Consider the following 15,525-nt stretch of genomic DNA (forward strand, 5'->3'; position numbering starts at 1 on the left):
AAGGAGCCATCCCCAGCGCCCGGGCCATCTTTGCTCCAATGGAGCCTCGCTGCGGGAGGGGAAGAGAGAGACAGAGAGGAAGGAGAAAGGGAGGAGTGGAGAAGCAGATGGGTGCCTCTCCTGTGTGCCCTGGCTGGGAATTGAACCCGGGACTTCTGCACGCCAGGCCGACACTCTACCACTGAGCCAACCGGCCAGGGCTGTTTTTATTATTTTTAATATTTTAATTTTTTAATTTTGGTGAAAGAGGAAAAGAGAGAGAGAGAGAGAGAGAGACAGGAACATTGATCTGTTCCTGTTGTGCCCGGACTGGGCATCAAACCGGCAACCTCTGTGCTTCGGACGATGCTCTAACCAACTGAGCTATCCGGCCAGGGCAGGGCCTTTTGGTTTTAAATTTTAGAACTTGATCACTGAAATTAAATTGGGTAGAAACGGGAGAAGGTATAAGTTCCACATCATGGAAGAAATGAATGAGAAGCTAGCTCACTAATCTTTGAGACTTTGTCTTCAGTGGACAGATACTCTTCTTTAGCATCAGGAGGACACACACTTATGTGTTATGTAATAAGGAGTGGTGTGGTCGATTAATCCTTAGACCACTATCATTATTTCATATATGCTGAAAGCATATAGTCGGGATGTTCTACAAAGAGGTCCCCAAATCTATCTACCCCATTTATTTGTTAAGGTATTCTTAACTCTGTTTAGTGTAGGTCTATGAATTTTGATGTATATATACAGTGTGTAATCACCACTATAATCAAGATAGTAGAACAGTTCTATCACCTCCAAAAATCCCTGAGGCCACTTTGTAGTGACACCTATTCCCCAACCATTGCTCTGTCTCTTCTGTTTCTTATTTATTTATTTATTTATTTTTGTATTTTTCCGAAGCTGGAAACAGGGAGGCAGTCAGACAGACTCCCGCATGCGCCCAACTGGGATCCACCCAGCATGCCCACCAGAGGGCAATGCTCTGCCCATCTTGGCGTGTCACTCTGCCACAATCAGAGCCATTTTAACACCTGAGGCAGAGGCCACAGAGCCATCCTCAGTGCCCGGGCCAACTTTGCTCCAGTGGAGCCTTGGCTGCGGGAGGGGAAGAGAGAGACAGAGAGGAAGGAGAGGGGGAGGGGTGGAGAAGCAGATGGGCACCTCTCCTGTGTGACCTGGCCGGGAATGGAACCTGGGACTCCTGCACGCCAGGCCGACACTCTACCACTGAGCCAACCGGCCAGGGCTGTCTCTTCTGTTTCTATGGTTTTTTTTTTTTTTTAATAAATTTTTATTTTAATGGGGTGACATCAATAAATCAGGGTACATACATTCAAATAAAACATTTCCAGGTTATCTTGTCATTTAGTTCTGTTGCATACCCATCACCCGAAGAGAGATCGTCCTCCGCCACCCTCCATCCAGTTCTCTCTGTACCCCTCCCCCTCCCCCTCTCCCTCCTTCCCTCCCCCCACCCCCCATAACCACCACACTCCTGTCCATGCCTCTTAGTTTTGCTTTTATGTCCCACCAATGTATGGAATCCTGCAGTTCCTGTTTTTTTCTGATTCGCTTATTTCACCCCGCACAATGCTACCAAGACTCCACCATTCCGCTGTAAGTGATCCGATGTCACCATTTCTCCTAGCTGAATAGTATACCATGGTGTATATGTGCCCCATCTTCTTCATCCAGACCTCTATTTTTTTTTTACAGTGATTAAAAGCCTTTAAGCAAACTCTTGGCCAATACAGCAAGGATCCATTAAAGAGTAGTGTCCTTAACATGTTCACCAAGTCCAAGTTGGCCCCGTCACCATGCCAAATCCCTGAAAAATGCAACCCAACCACAGTTCAGTCTGTTAGGAGCTGTCACAGGAAGCAGGAGTCCAGGAAAGTTCCCCACAGGAAAAGTCCGCATGGCACTGGAATTGTTGTCACCATTCTATACTTTGCAGCTCATGTCCAAGTCCCAATGACTGCTGCTTCTAGCTGGTAATGATTCAGGTAGACTGGAAAAAGCCATTTGCAGCATGCGTGGATATGGAGCTTCTGTTCTCCTCTGCCTGGAGAGTTGAGACCAGGTTGCTTTTCCCTGGAGCTCTGTGACTGTGGCATGGTAAAGAGAACCTTGGGATACACTAAGCTGGGTGGCAAAGGTAAATTCATAATACAAGTTGGTAAAAGGAGGAAAGAGAGCTCTAAATTAGGAGTAGGTCCCAGCCTGAAATATGATGGGGCATTGAGGTAGGAGGGATAAAGGAAACACTATATATTAAGCAAAGCAGCAGAAAATAGGACTATCAACACCCACAACAGAGATCTTTGAGGGAAGAATAAAAAACCTGACTATTCAGGCAAGACATAGTTAAGTGGCCCTTGTGCAAAGAAGATCAGTTTACCTGCTTCTTGGAAGAAATACCCTAGGCTCGTCCACAGTGTCGTAGATGGGGCCGACGGCCCTGGGCACCTTCAGCCTTCAGTGGCAAATCCCAGCTTTCTGGGCAAGGTTAGGTCATAGATGGCTGGAGCAGGGCTGGAAGAGACTGAACCCTCCCTTAGAGGAGCGAGGGAGAAGCCCACCTTCCAGTGTCCCTGTTTCCTCACAGCAGAGGCGTGTAAGCCTGGCAGACTTTAGCTCAATGACCTTCCTTTCCACTATTGAAGCAGGATCCAGATGGCATCCTATGAACCCCTTTGAGGCGTTGGAGCCTTTAAGGGTGTATCCTAAAAGCTGGTAGTTCCCCTGATCTCTATTGGGCTTTTTCTGCCTCTAGGTATCTTAAAAGCCATTCTCAGAAGATCTCGCTGAGGGGTTTGAGGATCCCCATCCGCCTATATAAATCTTTTCCATATATCTGGAGCTATTTGGAAAAAGACAAAACAGTGTTATTAGCTAGATCTAATAAAGAAGGTAGTAGTTTGCAGGTGAAAAAGATTTGGTGTCTCCTGTTCATCAGCATTCAAAAGAAATGTAAATTTTTTTTTTTTTAAGTAAAAAGCATGATATGGTAGACCCGTCGGAGTCATTGGCCTGGTGTTCAGGATTCCCGGGTTCGATTCCTGGCCAGAGCATACAGGAGAAGCGCCCATCTACCTCTCCACCCCTCCCCCTCTCCTTCCTCTTCGTCTCTCTCCTCCCGCCCGCAGCCAAGACTCCACCAGAGCAAAGCCACCCCGGGCACTAAGGATGGCCTCATGGCCTCCGCCCCATGTTTCTATGGTTTTATCTTTCCTTATATATGATATATAAGTTCGCTTTTACTTTTTGTCAAAACATTGTTAGTTGGCATGACTGATTTTACTTTTGAAAATGTAAGCTTCTGTTCTCTAAGGAATCAAAAGACTGTAGTAAACCAAATCTTTCTTTAATGCATGTAAGGTATTACAAACCTAACTGAACATTTTATAACAAAATAAATGTTAACTTTAATTATATATACAAGGATAAATACTGATTGTTAATAATGTTTTTTCTTAATATTGCAGATTTCTTTTGATGGAATCTATGCAAATATGAGGATGGTTCATATACTTACATCAGTTGTTGTAAGTTATCAGATTATTGGGGAGAAACTGCCTTGGGAGTAGAATAAAGTAATTTTATGAAGTTAAAATGTAGGTAAATGAGTCTTTATGTAACATTTCTTAGATCATGTATAATCAGGATAATTTAGAAAAAGATTAGTATTTTACCCAAGTTACTGTAACTCACTATAAAAAGCTTTCTTGCTGTGTGCATAATATTAGTGGTTGTTTTAGTGTATTACTTTGTCACCTAATAAAATTGGCGTCAGAAATACTTAACTTAAATATTTAAGTTCATACTGTAAATTCTGAGCAGGATCCTCTGAAGAATTTTTTGAATCTTTGTATTGCTGACGTTTTAAAATTTTTTTTATTGTTCTGTGAATGAAGTCCCTGATATATTGAATGAAGCCTGATGAGCTATGGAAAGTAAATTACCCCCATGACTGGGTGGCACTGTTTGATAAATTACTTATATGTTTTTAGGGATCCAAATGTGAAGTACAAGTGAAAAATGGAGGTATATATGAAGGAGTTTTTAAAACATACAGTCCTAAGGTAATTTTTGCTCTTTTCCTTTTTGTGGTACGTGAAAGTCTATGAATCTTAGACTGCCATATGTTTGTGTGGCTTCCCAACAGTTTCTATTAGTGTCTGATTTAGCAATTTATAGTTGTGAGGTGGGTTTGTTTGTCACATTTTCTTTCTTTCTTTTTTTTTTTTTTAACAGAGACAGAGAGTCAGAAAGAGGGATAGACAGGGATAGACAGACAGGAACAGAGATGAGAAGCATCAATTATCAGTTTTCTGTTGTGACACTTTAGTTGCTCATTGATTGCTTTCTCATATGTGCCTTGACCGTTGGGCTACAGCAGACTGAGTAACCCCTTGCTTGAGCCAGCGACCTTGGGTTTAAGCTGGTGAGCTTTGCTCAAACCGGATGAGCCGCGCTCAAGCTGACGACCTCGGCCTCTCGAACCTGGGTCCTCCGCATCCTAGTCAAAACACTCTATCCACTGTGCCACCACCTGGTCAGGGTGTTTGTCACATTTTCATGCTCAGTGCTTTACTTTAAAAGCACTTTTTAAAACCACTCTGAATGACTTCTGCTCTTCAGTTTCAAATTCTGATTATTTTATAGATGGTATGTATAAGCAAAAGACTTTTTGCTCTGTGTGTTTATTAAAATATTTTGGCCTTTTCAAGCATTGTTGGGCCAGAAGAGGGAGGGATTGGGTTGTTTTGTTTGTTTTCCTTTTTATTACTATTAATGTGCTTTAAGACATAGCATGATAGCAAGAACCAACTTTTAGGTGAGAACATTTTTGAATGATGGAAATGGAAAACAAATCATATTTCTGCAAAAAAAGGTACAAATTTTCTTGAGATAGATTATTTTTGACAAAGGCATATAATAATAGTACCTTGATGTGCTGAAGAATTCCTGTCAAGTTTTATATTGTAAATGCTTGAATATTTACTCATGTTTTTTATTCTAGTGTGATTTGGTACTTGATGCTGCACATGAGAAAAGTACAGAATCCAGTTCAGGGCCAAAACGTGAAGAAATAATGGAGAGTATTTTATTCAAGTGTTCAGACTTTGTTGTGGTGCAGTTTAAAGATATGGACTCGAGTTATGCAAGAAGAGGTAAGTTTTGATTTCCAAAATATCCTTTGTGGTTTATGAGATTCGTTGAAGCAGATTCTACAGACTTTCTTTTTTTTAAAGAAATATGGGCTTTTAGCCTGACCAGGCAGTGGCGCAAGTGGATAGAGTCGGCCTGGGACACAGAGGACCCATGTTCAAAACTTCAAGGTCCCTGGCTTGAGGGCAGGCTCATCAGTATTGAGCATGGGCTCACCAGCTTGATTGTGGTTTTGCTGGCTTGAGCATGGGGCCATAGATATGACCCTATGGTTGCTGGCTTAAGCCCAAGGTCACTAGCTTGAGCAAGGGATCACTGGCTACACTGTAGTCCCCCGTCAAGGCACATATGAGAAAGCAATCAACAACTAAAAGGCCGCAACAAAGAGTTGATGCTTCTCATCTCTCTCCCTTCCTGTCCTTCTCTCTGTCTCTCTTGCTAAAAAAGAATAAGGAAATATGGGCTTAAAATAACCTAATTAAAACAAATGAGGGTTTTAATGCATTTTATTTGGAAAATAAATTCAAAACTTTAGTGGAAGATTTCTTGGTACTTTTAGTAACATAAATAATAAGAGATTGTGTTCTATTAAAAAATAGTTTGTAAAGGATTTTCTACAGTTTTGTAATTAAGAATGCTACTGATTATACTCAACTGAAAATTTCTTGTCCCATTTGTTGTACAGCGCTTTAGTTTATAAATTTTTAGTTTTATAATGCTTATAATTAATGTTTACAGTTTTATTATGCTTATAGTTCTATAAATGCTTTAATTTTAGTTCTATAAATGCTCTGGAAAGAAATCAAAAGCACGGGGCTAAGGGAGAAAGGCAGAGAGCTGTGGATGGCAAACAAGTATCTAATGAAGATAAGTGGTAAAGTAGAACATGTATATTTCAAAAACATTTAGAGTATGAGACTACTTTTGAGAATATACACTGTTGACATGGTTAAATTAAAATTTAGTATGTTTCAAGTGTGCACTGAGGAGGAAAATGTAGGAATTGCTGTTAATCATTTAGAAAGCATACTTTGCAGTGCTGAGTGTTCAATAACATTGAAAGACTTTTGGGCAATTTTGAACTTGGTTCTAAAAATTCTCAAATAGAGTTTTTTATTTCTTTTGGTCAAATTTCATAATTCTTTTTTTTTTTTTTTTTGTATTTTTCTGAAGCTGGAAATGGGGAGAGACAGTCAGACAGACTCCTGCATGCACCTGACCGGGATTCACCCGACACGCCCACCAGGGGGCGATGCTCTGCCCCTCCAGGGTGTCGCTCTGTTGCGACCAGAGCCACTCTAGCGCCTGGGGCAGAGGCCAAGGAGCCATCCCCAGCGCCCGGGCCATCCCTGCTCCAATGGAGCCTCGCTGCGGGAGGGGAAGAGAGAGACAGAGAGGAAGGAGAGGGGGAGGGGTGGAGAAGCAGATGGGTGCTTCTCCTGTGTGCCCTGGCCGGGAATCGAACCCAGGACTTCCGCACGCCAGGCCGACGCTCTACCACTGAGCCAACCGGACAGGGCCACAAATTTCATAATTCTATTGCAAATTATAACTCAATTTTTTTATGTGTGACAGAGAGACAGATAGGGACAGACGGACAGGAATGGAGAGAGATAAGAAGTATCAGTTCTTTGTTGCGGTACCTTAGTTGTTCATTGATTGCTTTATCAAGTGCCTTGATCGGGGGGCTACAGCAGAGTGAGTGACCCCTTGCTCAAGCCAGTGACCTTGGGCTCAAGCCAGCGACCTTGGGGTTATGTCTGTGATCCCACGCTCAAGCCAGCAACCTTGAGGTTTTGACCCTGGGTCCTCCACATCTCAGTTTGACACTTACCCACTGCACCACCGCCTGGTCAGCTAACTCAGCAACTTTTAATTTTTATGATTGAACTTATGTCAACAACTGTTTTCGTTGTGCTAATTTTTCTATACTGTTATTTAGAAGTTATAAGCCACCCTAAAGTTAGAGCCTATCTCTTGGACCTCTTAGTAAAAAGTTCTTACCTATAGTTAACAGGTTGCTTTTTCAGTAGCTAACAGTGTTAGTTAGGTAGTCTATAACTGCTTTACAGTGCTGATGAAAGCACTGTGTCCTGTTCTTATATTTTTTCAAGTGTTGGTGTCTTTGATTCATATCTCTTTGAGAGTCTTTCAGTGGCCCATACAAGGAAACAAGTCCTTCTTTAGTTGCTGTCTTTGTTTATTGGTTATGCCTAGTAGCACAAATATGTAACTTGTACTGTTGAAGTGTTTCACTGTTTTAAATTTAAAAATTGACTTTGACCTGACCAGGTGGTGGTGCAGTAGATAGAGTGTTGGACTGAGACGCAGAGGACCCAGATTCAAAATCCCGAGGTCGCCGGCTTGAGCGCGGGGTCACTGGCTTGAGTGTTGGATCATAGACATGACCCCATGGTCACTAGCTTGAGCCCAAAGATCACTGGCTTGAAGCCCAAGGTCATTGGCTTGAGCAAAGGGTCACTCGCTCTGCTGTAGCCCCCCCCCATCCCCCCGCAAGGCACATATGAGAAAGCTATCAATGAACAAGCAATCAACAGAAAACTAAGATGCTGCAACAAAGAATTGATGCTTCTTATCTCTCTGCCTTCCGGTCTGTCTATCCCTATCTGTCCCTCTCCCTGATTCTCTTTCTCTGTCAAAAAAAAAAAAAAAAAAATTGACTTTGGATCATAAGCCAAAGGGAAAATAAAATTTTAGTTGGATTTTGTACATAGCACTCTCAGAAAATGTATTGGCCACAACAACAAAATTGTGAATGGCTAATAGCCATTCACAATATACTTTGTTTTTTTATTCTTAAAGTGAGTTGGCATTCACCAAATTTCAAGCCTAACTATTAGTTGGAGGTACTTAAGGGATTCCATTCCTCTTCAAAATTTATATCTTTACATTTTATTATTTTATTTTATTATTCCTTTATTTATCAAGTAATTTGTGTTTATTTTAGAAAGCAAATACAGATCAGACGTTGACAGTCAAATACAGCTTTGACAGTGTTCAGTACACTCAGTAAGGATGGATGCATTTTGTTACATACTTTTTTTTGTTATGAGACAGAGAGAGGGACAGATAGGCAGGAAGGGAGAGAGATGAGAAGCATCAATTCTTTGTTGCGTCTCCTTCATTATTCATTGATTACTTTGTCATATGTGCCTTGACTGGGGGGCTATGGCAGAGCCATGACCCCTTGCTCAAGCCAGTAACCATGGGGTCATGTCTGTGATCCACGCTCAAGCCTGCAACCTTGAGGTTTCGAACCTGTGTCCTCCACGTCCCAGTCTGATGCTGTATCCACTGCGCCATCACCAGGTCAGGCCTAAAAAGAATCTTTTTTATCCTGAATTTTTCTAGTGACTATCCTGTCCTTTCCTGTTTATTTATTTACTTTTTTTAAGCAAGAGAGATAGGGAGAGACAGAAAGAGGGACAGACACAGGAAGGGAGAGAGATTAGAATCATCAATTCTTCTTTGTGGCACCTTAGTTGCTTTCTCATATGTACCTTGATCAGGGGACTCCCGCCAAGCCAGTAACCCTGGATCAAGCCAGCAACCTTGAGCTCAAGCCAGCGACTAAGGGGTCATGTTTATGATCCCACGCTAAAGCTGGCGACCTTGGGGTTTTGAACCTGTGTCCTCAGAGTCCCAGGCCAACACTTTATCCACTGTGCCACCACCTGGTCAGGCCTTTTTTCCTTTCTTTTTTTCCTTTCTTATGACAGAGACAGAGAAAGTCAGAGAGAAGGACAGAAAGTAGGGACAGATAGGGAGATGAAAAGCATCAATTCTTTTTTTTACAGAAACAGAGTGAGAGTCAGAGAGAGGAACAGACAGAAATGGAGAGAGTTGAGAAGCATCAATTACCAGTTTTTTGTTGCGACACCTTAGTTGTTCATTGATTGCTTTCTCATATGTGCCTTGACTGTGGGCCTTCAGCAGATCGAGTAACCCCTTTCTCAAACCAGCATCTTTGGGCCCAAGCTGGTGAGCTTTGCTCAAACCCGATGAGCCCGCGCTCAAGCTGGCGACCTCGGGGTCTCGAACCTGGGTCCTCTACATCCCAGTCCGATGCGCTATCCACTGTGCCACTGCCTAGTCAGGTCTTTTTTCTTTTCTCATCCAAACTTTATTTTTTCTTTCTTTTCTTTTTTTTTTAATACAGAGACAGAGAGAGTCATAGAGAAGGATAGACAGGGACAGACAGACAGGAACGGAGAGATGAGAAGCATCAATCATCAGTTTTTTGTTGCGAGTTGCAACACCTTAATTGTTCATTGATTGCTTTCTCATACGTGCCTTGACCACGGGCCTTCAGCAGACCAAGTGCCCAAGCTGGCGACCTCGAGGTCTTGAACCTGGATCTTCCGCATCCCAGTCCGATGCTCTACCCATTGCGCCACCGCCCAGTCAGGCTCTTATTCAAACTTTTTAATTCTTATTTTCTACTGACTTCTTATCCCATTGTAATCTCCCTTTTATACTCACAACTTGGGAACTTCTGAGGTTACCAATAATTTCTAATTGCTAGGTTTTTTGGACTCAGCCTTTACTACTGATTTCACCCTCCTTCAGAAGTTGTTACTCTGTTTCTTTTTTTTTTTGCACTTTTCCGAAGCTGGAAACGGGGAGGCAGTCAGACAGACTCCTGCATGCGCCCGACTGGGATCCGCCCGACTGGGATCCACCCGGCATGCCCACCAGGGGGCTATGCTCTGCCCCTCTGGGGTATCACTCTGCTGCATCCAGAGCCATCCTAGCGCCTGAGGCAGAGGCCACAGAGCCATCCTCAGCGCCCAGGTCATCTTTGCTCCAATGGAGCCTTGGCTGCCGGAGGGGAAGAGAGAGACAGAGAGGAAGGAGAGGGGAAGGGGTGGAGAAGCAGATGGGCACTTCACCTGTGTGCCCTGGCCGGGAATCGAACCCGGGACTCCTGCACGCCAGGCCAACGCTCTATCACTGAGCCAACCGGCCAGGGCTGTTACTCTGTTTCTTATCTGTCTTACTGCTTTATATTCCTTTCCTGCTTTGTTTCTGTCACATGTGTTCCCAGTGTTTCTTTCTTTGCCCTCCGCTTACCATATATCAGTCTATATCAGTTGCGTGGATATGCTCATAATTTCAGCTAGCACACAGAAGCCCTCTCCCCGTAATGGCTGTATCATTGCCCATGTAACATGTTGTATTATAAGTAGATGTTTCTGTCTTTCTCATTATTATACTTTGAGCTCCTTATATGTGGATACTGTAGTTTTTTCTTCTCCAAAATAGTGTTTTGGCATCTAGTTGGTATAATATAAATGTCTGTTGAATGAATAAAATTAGAGCCTTCGTGTGAAGAGTGAGAAAGCTATATATATCATACGTGTTCTTATAGACACAGCTTGCCAACAAATACTTAATGAGTAGTGGGATGTGTTCATTGCTCTGCTCTCGCTATGGACAGTACAGAGAAACTTAAGACTTAAATCTATTTTGGGTACCTTTTGAGAACTTAGTGAAAGTGTATACCCTCATCCCAGGACAAAAACACACACAGACGTCTGCACTTAATTCTGTGGTGTTCACAGTTCCCTAGGGAGTTCATATACTCCATGTGAAGAAGCCCTACTCTAGGCATTTTTAGAGTTGGAGATACCAAGCATATGAAAGAGATCAAGAAAAGTGGAATGTTGAAATTGGTGGCATTGTTTTCCAAATGGAATCCAGACACATGAAGAGAACTATATAAATTATATTTGGAGGAATTTGTGATGTAAATGTGTAATAGCAGTGAGAAATAATATAGAGGTTATTTTATTCTAGTGTTGCATTATAATGTTCTCTTGTGGGTGCCCTGGAGGTCTGATATGACAAGGCTCTATGAGTGGCAGTAGAAAGATCTCTTCTGTAGGGTGTGGCATTAGTAGTGCCATGGCTGTCATCTGAGGAAGAGGCAGGTCCCAGAGAAGGGTCTGGGCAGCCTTGGATTCTGAGGAGTTCAAACATGTTTCAGATTCGTTTATATTTGGTGCTCTCGGCACGTTACTGGAGATATAAGCAGTAGGCTCCTGTAGATGGGCCAGAAGTGCTAAAGTTGGGCAGGCAGTCAGCCTTAAAGCTGTCCTCCAGAGAGCAGGCTGGAGGAGAGGCCCTGTGTAGGTAGGCAGGTGGGATGATGGGTAGGCAGATGATCTTGTGGCTGGGGGCTGTCCAGGTAGTGGGACAGGAAAGCCCTATAAGGAGGTTGGCCTGGCCTTGTGGGCTTTGAGGAGTAGCTTTTCTCAGGAGCCAGCTCTGAGTAACTCCATGTACTAATATTCTTTTGTTAAAACTGAGCCATTAGCCTGACCAGGCAGTGGCACAGTGGATAGAGTGTAGAACTGCGATGCGGAGGACCCAGGTTCAAGACCCCGAGGTCGCCAGCTTGAGCGTGGGCTCATCTACTTTGAGCAAAGCTCACCAGCTTGGACCCAAGGTCTCTGGCTAGAGCAAGGGGTTACTCGGTCTGCTGAAGGCCCGTGGTCAAGGCACATATGAGAATGCAATCAATGAACAACTAAGGTGTTGCAAGAAAAAAACTGATGATTGATGCTTCTCATCTCTCTCTGTTCCTGTCTGTCTGTCCCTATCTATCCCTCTCTCTGACTCTCTCTCTGTCTCTGTTAAAAAAAAACAAAACAAAAAAACAAACTGAGCCATTAGAAAGTTTACTGCCTCAGCTTGGCTGTATACTAGTAAAAGGATATAAATCTTTGCTGGGGGCAAGTAGTAAATGGAGACTAGCATTTATAGAGGGGACAGACAGACAGGAATGGAGAGAGATGAGAAGCAGCAATCATCAGTTTCTCGTTGCGACACCTTATTTGTTCATTGATTGCTTTCTCACATGTGCCTTGACCACAGGCCTTGAGCAGACCGAGTGACCCCTTGCTCCAGCCAGCGACCTTGGGTCCAAACTGGTGAGTTTTTTTTGCTCAAGCCAGATGAGCTTGCGCTCAAGCTGGCGACCTCGGGGTCTCAAACCTGGGTCTTCCGCATCCCAGTTCAACGTTGTATCCACTGCGCCACCATCTGGTCAGGCAATATTTATACATTTTTAGAGCATATGGAAAATCTCTGCTAAGGTCAAAGCAATAACTATTTATTAAAAACATAAAAGCAAAAAACTCTATAGTATAAAGTAGAATTTTATCTATTTATTTATTTATTTATTTTTTTTTTTCAAAATTTTTAAAAATTATTGTTTAATTCACTATTATTTTGTATTAGATTGAGGTGTATAGCTTAGTGGTCATGGTGTCAAGGTTTGATTTAATTATCCTGTTCATGAATATATACCATATTTCCCCATGTATAGATGCACTTTTTTTTTTTTTTTTTTTTTTTTTTTTTTTAAATAAATTTTTATTAATGGTAATGGGATGACATTAATAAATCAGGGTACATATATTCAAAGAAAACATGTCTAGGTTATTTTGTCATTAAATTATGTTGCATACCCCTCGCCCAAAGTCAGATTGTCCTTCGCCACCCTCTATCTAGTTCTCTGTGCCCCTCCCCCTCCCCCTAACTCTCCCCCTGTCCTCCCTCTCCCCACCCCTGGTAACCACCACACTCTTGTCCATGTCTCTTAGTCTCATTTTTATGTTCCACCAATGTATGGAATCATGTAGTTCTTGTTTTTTTCTGATTTACTTATTTCACTCCTTATAATGTTATCAAGATCCCACCATTTTGCTGTAAATGATCTGATGTCATCGTTTCTTATGGCTGAGTAGTATTCCATAGTGTATATGTGCCACATCTTCTTTATCCAGTCTTCTATTGAAGGGCTTTTTGGTTGTTTCCATGTCTTGGCCACTGTGAACAGTGCTGCAATGAACATGGGGCTACATGTGTCTTCACGTATCAATGTTTCTGAGTTTTGGGGGTATATACCCAGTAGAGGGATTGCTGGGTCATAAGGTAGTTCTATTTGCAGTTTTTTGAGGAACCACCATACTTTCCTCCATAATGGTTGTACTACCTTACAGTCCCACCAACAGTGAATGAGGGTTCCTTTTTCTCCACAGCCTCTCCAACATTTGCTATTACCCGTCTTGTTGATAATAGCTAATCTAACAGGGGTGAGGTGGTATCTCATTGTAGTTTTGATTTGCATTTCCCTAATAACTAATGAAGCTGAGCATTTTTTCATATATCTGTTGGCCATTTGTATCTCTTCCTGGGAGAAGTGTCTATAGAATTTTATTTAGACAAAATAAAAATAAAATACTGTGGTACCTTGAGATACGAGTTTAATTCGTTCTGTAACCGAGCTCGTAAGTCAGTCAACTCGTATATCAAACAAATCTCTCCCATTTAAAATAACTGAAATAGATTTAATCTGTTCCAGCCCTGTGAAACATCCCCAAACCATTCTAAATTATGAAAAAGACGTTTTTAATTAAGAAACACACATGTATACTTTACCAATGCATAACAAAATATATGAAATAAAAGAAAAAAGTGTTATTTAGTACTGTATTCTTACCTTGGAGACAGACGAGTGCGGCTAAAGGAGGTGAATGGCGGAGGAGGAGGGAGGGAGGAAGGGATGCAGGCACTGTAGACACGTAAACTAAAACTGCACTTTCTTAACACTAAATGTAAACTAAAACTTCATTTTCTTTACTTTAAACAAAACTAAAACTGTACTTTAATTAAAATGAAACCACAAAAACTTAATTGTAAAAAAATGCATTTTCTTAACTTTAAACTTAACCTAAGCTTAACATTACGTATTTTTCATTTAATCATCACCGGTTTTTGCCTTTTTGCCTGCACTTTTGGCACTTTCACTTGCAGGATTTTTGAATAAAAGACTATTCAAAGAAGTTTGCTTTTGCCTGCCTTTTAAAATGTTATGGAAATGTGACAAACAAGTGTCATTAAAAAGTGCTGAAGCACGACCAGTTGAAACTTTTTCTGGGTATTTCTTTTCAATGAAACTTGAAAGCTTCTCCCACATTGCCAGCATGTCTTTAATTTCACTTGTAGAAATCACTTCCTCCGACTCTACCTCCTCCTCACTACTAATCTCTTGCAGAAGCTCCATATGTTGCATCGTCTGTAGCTCCTTCAACTCCTCAGTTGAGAGTTCCTCCTCATGTTACTCGATGAGCTCTTACGTCACCCTGGTCTACCTCCAGACCCATCGACTTTACGAGGGACACAGTCTCCTCCAACACTTCTACCTCGGTCTCGGTCTCTATTTCGAATCCTTCAAAGTCCCTGTCTGCAACAACATCAGGCCGTAACTTTTTCCATGATGAGTTCAATGTTCTTTTTGTAACCTCTTGCCATGCCAAGTCAATAATGCATAAACATATCACAATGTTGTAGTGATCTTTCCAAAACTCTCGAAGGGTTAGAATTGTATTCTCAGTCACCTCAAAGCAGCAGCGGAACAAGTGCTTTGTGTAAAACTTTTTAAAGTTAGAAATGACCTGCTGATCCATAGGTTGCAAGATTGAAGTTGTGTTGGGTGGGATGTAGAGGACTTTCATGAATTTGAACTCATTGAGAATGTCATCTTCAAGACCAGGTGGGTTGGCTGGAGCATTATCAAGGATTAGTAATGCTTTCATCAGGAGTTTATTTGCTTGAAGATATTTCTTCACTGCAGGACCAAAGATGAGATTTACCCATTCAAAAAAACTGCTGTGTAACCCATGCCCTAGCATTGGTGCACCACATAACCTGCAGTTTTTCTTTAAGAATCTTGTGAGTCACCTGACTAGGTGGTTGTACAGTGGTTAGAGCATCGGACTGGGATGCGGAAGGACCTAGATTCAAGACCCCGAGGTTGCCAGCTTGAGCGTGGGCTCATCTAGCTTGAGAAAAAAAAATAAATAAAGCTCACCAGCTTGGACCCAAGGTCACTGGCTCGAGCAAGGGGTTACTCCGTCTGCTGAAGGCCTGCGGTCATGGCACATATGAGAAGGCAATCAATGAACAAATAAGGTGTTGCAACGAAAAACTGATGATTGATACTTCTCATCTCTCTCCATTCCTGTCTGTCTGTTCCTATCTATCCCTCTATCTGACTCTCTCTCTGTCCCTGTAAAAAAAAAAAAAAGAATCTTGTGAGTCTTAAAAGGCTCGAGGATTTTTTGGAATGATACACTAGTAGTGGCTTTACAGTTACCGACAGCATTTGCATACAATGCAAGGGTCAGACGTCCTTCATGGGTTTATGGCCTGGCAGCTTCTTCTCCTCTGTGGTGATGAAAGTCCTCCAGGGAATTTTTTTCCAAAACAATCCTGTTTCGTCACAGTTGAACACTTGTTGGGGGCTGTAGTCTTCCTTTGTGA

General features: G+C 42.1%; 1 protein-coding gene across 6 annotated transcripts in view; it reads left to right on the forward strand.

The window, feature by feature from the left end:
- ATXN2 (ataxin 2) overlaps window positions 1–15,525 on the forward strand; it is a 129,801-nt gene that overhangs the window by 46,059 nt on the left and 68,217 nt on the right. For all 6 annotated transcript variants that reach the window (XM_066370882.1, XM_066370876.1, XM_066370881.1 and 3 more), the window contains exons 3-5: window positions 3,486–3,545; window positions 4,011–4,082; window positions 5,024–5,174. In XM_066370882.1, coding sequence (XP_066226979.1) covers window positions 3,486–3,545; window positions 4,011–4,082; window positions 5,024–5,174 — 283 coding nt within the window. The remainder of the gene's footprint in view (window positions 1–3,485; window positions 3,546–4,010; window positions 4,083–5,023; window positions 5,175–15,525) is intronic.

The sequence above is a fragment of the Saccopteryx leptura genome, chromosome 2, assembly GCF_036850995.1.
Source record: "Saccopteryx leptura isolate mSacLep1 chromosome 2, mSacLep1_pri_phased_curated, whole genome shotgun sequence".
Classification (NCBI taxonomy): Eukaryota; Metazoa; Chordata; class Mammalia; order Chiroptera; family Emballonuridae; genus Saccopteryx; species Saccopteryx leptura.